This window comes from Herpailurus yagouaroundi, unplaced genomic scaffold, assembly GCF_014898765.1.
Source record: "Herpailurus yagouaroundi ecotype Mexico unplaced genomic scaffold, PumYag 159, whole genome shotgun sequence".
NCBI lineage: Eukaryota > Metazoa > Chordata > Mammalia > Carnivora > Felidae > Herpailurus > Herpailurus yagouaroundi.
In genome coordinates, this window is record NW_024412400.1 from 34,773,062 (window position 1) to 34,781,045 (window position 7,984).

Consider the following 7,984-nt stretch of genomic DNA (forward strand, 5'->3'; position numbering starts at 1 on the left):
ACTTTTTATTTTGTTTAATTTTTTAAAAATGTTTATTTTTGAGAGAGAGAGAGGGAGTGCGAGCAGGGGAGGGGCAGAGAGATGGAGACACAGAATCTGCAGCAGGCTCCTGGCTCTGAGCTGTCAGCACAGAGCCCTAGAAGGGGCTTGAACCCACGAACTGTGAAACCACTACCTGAGCCAGTTAGGCACTTAACCGACTGAGCCACCCAGGTGCCCCTGAGCAGTATCTTTGAAGTACTGAGAGGCTATAGGCATTATTTTAGAATTTGAACCCTCGCTAGAATGTTACACAAGTGAGAAGGTGTAACTGAAATATTTACAGACATACAAAACTAAGATTTACACATAGGCCACAGCTGAAAGAATTTTAAAGAACATACGTTGGCAAGAAGAAAAACGAGGACAGATGAATGAGTGGAATGTGAGAATAGAAGGTGAGCAAAGATACTGGCAAAGCACATTGGCAAATCTGAATAATAATTATTAATGTTCAACAGAAAAAAAGGAGTATCTTGTTGACGTTAACTTTATCATGAATTGTTTATTTATTTAAAAATATGAGGCAAACCTGGCAAAATAATGACATTTTAAAATGAGGAGTTGTGTGTATATGGTTGTTTGTAAGAACAGAACAAAACTAAAAACAAAGAAAAAGGAACCCTGGGTAGAATTCAAATTGTCTAAAATAATGTGGAATAGCAGAAAGGCAAAGATAAGACACTGTCACACCACCAGTGACAGAAAAATGATAAGAAAAATGATGACATCACCACACCAATAGATTAAAAAAGAAAGTACAGAAGTTATCTACACATACAGAAGAGTTTGTGTTAAAATTTAACATTTAAAAAACTCTTAATGTGACCCAGCATTTACTGCTTTTCCCCTTCCACCTTTTCTTCTCAAGGCCTCAGGAGGGCATCCAATTTTTAAAATCCCTGAAACCCCAAGCTTGGTCTCATTTCGTCTGTGGCAGGTTTCTGTAGCTGCTCTGTGACCCAAAGGTTCCATGCAGCTATTTTATGTATATAAAATATATATACATTATATATATATATATATATATATATATAATTAAATGCCAACATTTACAATAATTTGAGAAAGACTTTGTAGTCTGTCAAAACAGACAAGACAAAAATCCCAAGATTGTTCATGACTAGAAAGACTGAAAACTAATGTCTTCAACAGGATAAGGGTTATCTACCAACTATTCCCAGGAAAAAAAAAAGTCATGCTTTATGGTAAAATTTAGAAGCACTTGCATCAATACAAGGGGCAAGATAGGGATGCCCCCGTCAACGACACTATTCAACCTGGACTTGGAGTAACATCCAATAAAAAAATTAAGGAAAAATAACATGTAAGAGACTTGTCAAAAAAAGAGATAATATTCTCATTGTTTTGGAGATATTATTGTCTTTATTAGTTAAGTAAAACATCTATAGATAGGCCATTAAAGAAATGAAATCATTTTTCTGGATACCAGATCAACATAACAAATTATTTCTATATGTCAGGAATAACGTACAAAATATATTCAGGATCTTAGAACTATCAACACAAAGTTTATAGTCCTTAAACTTTTCCAGCACAGGAGAATTATATGAAAAATATATAGGAAGAATGGAAAAGAGTTGGTTCCTTTGGGGAACCCCCCCCCCAACCTAGCAATAGAGTTAAACCATTTGATAGCCTTCTCATTAAAAAAAGGAGGGCACATATCATCGCTCCTCATTCTGTGTGTTTGTAGCCAACAAACATTTGTCCACATACACCTATTTGTTAGATTCTCCAAAAGCGTCTACAGCCACTGAAAGGTCAAATGGCAAAGTTGTCATAAACTAGCATGCACACTAGGGCCAAAATACATTAGGCAAAAACCAAAACAAAACAAAAGTAATTACTCTAATTTGGAAAGAAGAGGTGCTGTGGTAGAGTGCTGTGGAAAGAATGGGTTTTTAGAAAAAGTGCTGAAGTTGAGGTTTGAAGCAAAACTAGGGAGAATGCAGCTACTTGAGGGCAACCTTTATAGAGAAAACAACCTAAGCAGCATGTCAGATGTCTAAAAGTACACTGTACGTAAAACAGCATTTCTTTGCTTCTGTGACTTCCTTCCAGATGTTTTGTTCCACCACCATTGATCCACAATTTTGCAATGCCCCTTCCATCAAAAGAGCATCTGTCCATTATTCATGCTTGGTGATTCTTGCAGGTTGTGCAAAGTACACACAGCGCTCTTAAAAGACTCTTGTAAGGTCTCTACCAGGTGGCTAGGGGTTGTGGGTTCAGTTCATTCCTGGAACAGGCGTCTCCGGGCCTTGCGAGAAGGACCCGGAGGGCGCTGGGGGCGCGCGTGGGGACCTGGACTCGGAGAGGGAGGTAGAGGTTGGAGTGGCGAGTTGGGGAAGGGCTCCAGAAGGTGGACGTCCAGGTCGAAGTAGCGGAAAGAAGAGCGTCTCTCTGGACTAGGAGTGGGGGCCCAAGACCGCGGCTCTGGTACCTGGCCCACACGGTAGGGGTTGGCCACGCTTCCCGCGCAGGGGCGGAGCCCAGAGACGGAGCCGGCTGCAGGGTCCATCCGAGGCGACAGGAACGCGGGGTCCGCGTCTTCCTCATAGGCCTCTTCTTGGGGGGCCATCTGTGGGACAGATGCGCAGAAGAATCCTTGCTCGACGGCGACGTCGTGCCCGGGCGCGCCCAGGAAAGCGCCGGGTTCCAGGCCGACAAGCGAGTGGCCCTGCTCTCCTGAGTGCAGGAGGGCCTCGGGGACCAGCAGCAGGGTGAACTCTCCGACAGACACTTGCAGGACCGACGTTGGCTCGGGCTCCAGCACCAGGTCGACGTCGTCCAGGGGCACTTGCAGGGCACAGCCCTCAGCCAGAACCACCACGGAGGTGAGGGCGCCAGCGGCCGGGGGCCCCTCCAGGCCTTCCAGGCCTGCAAGCTCCTCGGTTCGGCTGCGCTTGGCGGGGCCGGGTCCTCCGGACGGCGGCCCGGGACAGGGCGCAGGGTAGGCGCTGGGGCTGCGGGGTCGGCTGCCCATGACCTGGACGGCGCTGCGGGTGGCGCTGCCGGGGCCTGGCGGAGGGCGTGAGGGGCTGGGTCCTGCACGCAGTGACAGGTCTCGACGACAGGTGAGGCGGCGGGGCGCGGCGGGGCGCGGTACGGCGCGACGCAGAGTGAGTGCCCGGGAGTTCTGGGGGCGCCTCCGGGAGACCCTCTGTCCAGGTTCTGGTGGCGCAGCACGCGGCGCAGGGCTTGGCCTCAGGCGGTGGAATCCCAGGCTCCTCACACGGACGGATTTGCGCCAATGATATTGCAAGTGACGCCGGCGGAACCAAAGTCGCAAAATGTCACGCTAAGCCCCGCCCCCACGGAGGCTTCGCCCCTTAGAATTCGCGGTATCTGTGCAGCCCGGTAGCCGAAGCTTTGCGTAAAGAGATACTTTTATAGGCCACTAGGAGGCAGAACAATGATGCCACTCTAGGGGCTGGCTTCCAGTGTCAAGATCTTGACCTTCCTTGAGTGGATCTCAAATGAGGACGACTTTAATTGGAAAACTGATTAAGTTTCAAGTCCCACCAGTGTGACGCTGCACCAGGACAGCGAGATGTAAGGCCCTCCTCCTCCGAAGCCCCGCCCCGGAAGTGAATATCGCTTTTCCTTCGGTTGAATAGTGGGAAGAGTTTTTGGACTATATCCTTACGTCTGTGCGTAAGTTGTAAACCACTGTCGGAATCTTTCACTGGTGTTGAAAGGCGACATAAGATTAGAATTGAGTGTGTAAGCAGGTGCGCATGATCAATTTACTACTATACTATATACATACTATTTCATACTAATTTATTACACTGCTGTCGTCAGAAGTAAGAGTTTATCTAGTTTGACCAGAAATACAGTCACAAAATGTTTGTTTTTAGTCCAATTTACAATGATGAAAATGTTGTGCAGAATTTTACTCAGTTTGCTCGGAAGCCTGGAATTAGCAGAACTGGGTCTGACATGTTAAGGCCCACTTAAGATGATGCAGCGTCAGCGCCTTTGATCTGAGTGTCTGTTCAAAAGCGCATTTGCGTGGTGTATCATGGGTACAAAAAGGAAGGTGTGGCTCAACTCCTTATCTAGTGTTAATAGGAAGAAACACCAAACACTGATTTTGGAATAGGTGATACTCCTAATGGGGTTATAGAGGACAATGAAACATTTCCTTCCACCCCTGTTCCTTAACCCCGCAACTGCTCATCTTATTCCTTTTTACAAAATAGCATATTTATATTTTCATTTTTATAGCTGCATAGCATTCCTTTGTATGAAATTACACTTAAGTCAGACCTCTCTTAATGGACATGTAAGCTCTTGGTCTGTGACTTGGTGGCATTTCCATTCCCTGGCAAATTTATGGAAAATGCGGATGCTTTCCTCCATCCCAGAATCACTGAATCAGAATTCCTGGGGCGTGAAACCTAGGAATTCTCTGTAAGTACCTCCCCGCCCCCCAAATTGTTTTACCCTAAAGTTTTTTTTTAATGTTTATTTTTCAGAGAAAGAGAGAGAGGGAGTGGCATCGAGAAAAGAGAGGGAATGGCATCAAGAGAAGAGAGGAGGACAGAGGATCCAAAGCCAGCTCCGCACTGACAGCAGTAAGCCCGTGTGTGGCTGGAACCCACCAACCCAGAGATCATGAGCTGAGCTGAAGCCCCACGCTCAACCGACTGGGCCACCCAGGAGCCCCTGTTTTCCAGTGTTTAAGATCGATCACTTAGTTTGTTTTCATTTAGCTGTTGAGAGGTTCAGGTACCCGGGTAGTTATACTTTCGATCAGGGCCCTGATTGTTGGTGACAAAATTATGAAGAGAACTCAGATTTCCTGGGCTGCGTCAGGGTGTTTCCTTGCTCAGCTGGCGGGCATCAACTCTCACGGCTGCGTTTCCTGTGTTCCTGGCATTGCTGGATTATTATATATCCATACTATAAAAATTATTATATATCCATACTATAAAAATTAGTATGTCCTGTAATTTTTTGTTGAAATCCAGGCATGATATACTACGTAAAAGGAACTATAGTAAATAGGCCTTCAGTGATGTGGTGGTAAGGTGTGGGGAGGATGGGAAGCATGCTATCATCCTATGATTAAGATCTCAATCTTTTAGTGAGCTTGTATTCCTGGGCTGTGAGCTCCACACATGTTTTTCAATTTCCTCCAGGGTGGGACAGGATGGGTAGAGGGGGATGAGCTGGGCATTTCCCTTTCTCTAGGCTAGTCAAGCTCTGAGAGAAATGCAGTAAGTTAGGCTCTGGTAAAATAGTTTCTTTGAGGTCATGCCTTGCTAAGAATAGAATGCTCTGGGATACTTAAAAATGTTTTTTTTCCCCTACTTCTGCTGGAAGCAGGAGGGGAATTTTCCCAATTTTTACTGATAGAGGTCTTGGAGGTAAAACCCACAAAAATGTGGATTCACTTCCCTAAGTTGTGATTCTCTATATTTTTCTTTCTCTCCAATTTTGGTGGCAGCAGTTTCCCTGTGACTTCTCTGATGGATTTAAGAAGAGTTGTTGATTTTCATTTTGTTCAGTTTTTACTTGTTTTTAGGATGGAATAACAACTTCTAAGCCTCTAGTATGTTGGATAGGAAACTGGAAGTCTCTCTGTGGGGTTTTAATTTTAATCTAGATACTTACCATCTTAGTGCTCTTTATTTCTTTCTTTGGATTTGAGTTGTTGTCCACTGTTATTTCCATTTGCTTGAAAGACTTCAGGATTTCTTGTAAGGTGGGTCTGCCAGCAATAAATTCTCTGTCTTTGTTTATAAGGGATATATTTTTTTCCTTTCAATTTTGTAGTATGATTTTGCTGAATATAGAATTCTTATTTGATACCTTTTTTTTTTCATTTAGCACACTGAATATGTCATTAAACTGTCTTCTGGACTCCTTGATTAATATGAGCAATTAGCTGTTTATCATATTTTTATGCCATTTGTAAATTGGCATAAAATTGGTAAAAAGTCATTTTTGTTTTTGCTGCTTTCAAAACTTTCTTTTTGGGTTTGGCTTTCAGGAGTGTGACTATGATGTATCAAAGTGTGGACTTTTTGTATTTTTCCTACTTGGAGTTCATCAAACTTATTGGATGTGTAGATTGTTCTTCTTCTTTTTTTTTTTTTAATCAAGTTTGAGAAGTTACTTTGCTCCTCTTTTCCTGTCTTCCCTCTCCTTCTGGGACTTCAATTACATGTATTTTTGTACATTTGCTATTTTCTCACAGATCTCTGAGATGCTGTTCATGTTTCTTGAAATCATTATTCTATCTGCTTTTCAGATGGGATAATTTCTACTGATCTATTTTCACATTCATTGATTCTTTCTTCTGCTATCTTGACACTGCTGTTGATTCTGTCTAGCGAATTTTTCTTTTCAGTTGTGCTTTTCAGTTCCAGAATTTCCATTTTGGTTCCTTCTGTCTTTTACTTGAAAATATCTGTGTATTGGTTCATTGTCACATTTTAGTTTATTATTTAAGCATGATTTCCTTTTGCTTTTTGAACATATTTATACTAGCCGCTTTGAAATATTTGTCTGCTAAACCCAATGTCTAGGATCACACAGAGGCAATTTCTATTGACTGCTTCCCATTCCCTCAACTCAAATATGGGTCACACTTTCCTGTTTCTTTGAATGTCTCTCTCTTTCTCTCTCTTTTTTTTTTTTTTTTTTTTGGGAAAACTGAACATTTAAATAATATATTGTACCGTCTTTGGATTCTGATTTTTTTTCTTTGGAAGGTTTTTGTGGTTGCTATTTGTATGTTTGTGTGCTTTTTCTTTAGTAACTCATCAGGGCTTAATCTGTGAAATTTCTCTCCCTTGTGGTGTGGCTACTGATGTGTCTGCTCTTTTTTTAAAAAAATTTTTTTTTAATTTTTATTTTTTCCTTTTAAGACTTGCTTCCTAAGAGTTTCCCCTCTTTCTGAATAGCTTTGTTGTCTTCTTAGACAGAAATTATTCTCTAACACCTCACGCCAATAATGTTTCCATCTTCTGTTTATGAATGTGTGTCGGTAGGAGAGTAGATTCCATATTCAGGCTGTCTTCAAGCGGCTGGCATTTAATTCCACTAGACTATTTCATATCTCTTCTGAGTATGTGCACAACCTTAGGGTTGGCCAGGAGTATGTGGCAAAACTGGGCCCCCTCTAGTCTCTGCTGTACACATGTGGAGGCTCAGCCAGGAACTTGCTTATTCTGACCATGAGTGGAGACTTAATTAGTAGAGCATTTAGCCCTCCCTGCTTGCTTACCTCTGAGATTGTTACTTCCGCTGACAGCTGTTGGGCAGGGCTGTCACCTAGCACGCTAGATTTAGTGAGCCTCCTTTGATTGTAGTAGAAAAGCTGTGGGTTGTTCTAGTCTGTGCCACTCTGGACCTCCGTCATCTGAACTTGTAGGAGGAGGGAGAGAAGCCCTAGACCAGAATGCTATGGATACCCATTGTTCTTATCCAAATTACAGCAATTTAAAAATCATAAAAACTTCTCAGATTGTTGTATGCCCTATGTTAATTTTTAGAGTGCAATGATTGTTTACATCAATTTTGTCTAACTTTAAAGGTGCTTTTGGGGGAGAAGAGAGGATTTGCCAATCATAGCCAGAAGCCAGAGCCGTTGCCATCATAGCCAGAAGTCTAATGATGATATTAATTTTCATTGGTTGGTTAAGATGTTGTCTTTCGCCAAAATGTTTTTTCACTGTACATCTACTGTTTTTCTTATGTAATTAAGTAATTTGTGTACAGAGACTTTGAGAATATATACAGATTTTGTTCCTTACCAAACCCCTCCTTTATTTAGCATTCATTGTTATTTTCTGACTGATACAATTTTACTGTTATGGTAGCAAAATGGTGACTTTTCTACTTGGCATTGTATTGTGAGGAAGAGTTTTCTCTCTCTCCCTTTCCATCCATTCATGTCTCCATC

At 42.5% G+C, this 7,984-nt stretch overlaps 1 protein-coding gene across 1 annotated transcript; it reads right to left on the reverse strand.

The window, feature by feature from the left end:
• Nucleotides 1-2,275: 2,275 nt before the first annotated feature.
• LOC121033335 (proline-rich protein 23A-like) lies at nucleotides 2,276-3,049 on the reverse strand. Its single transcript, XM_040479534.1, has one exon. The coding sequence runs from the start codon at nucleotides 3,047-3,049 to the stop codon at nucleotides 2,297-2,299; it is 753 nt and encodes a 250-aa protein (XP_040335468.1). The 3' UTR covers nucleotides 2,276-2,296.
• Nucleotides 3,050-7,984: the final 4,935 nt, after the last annotated feature.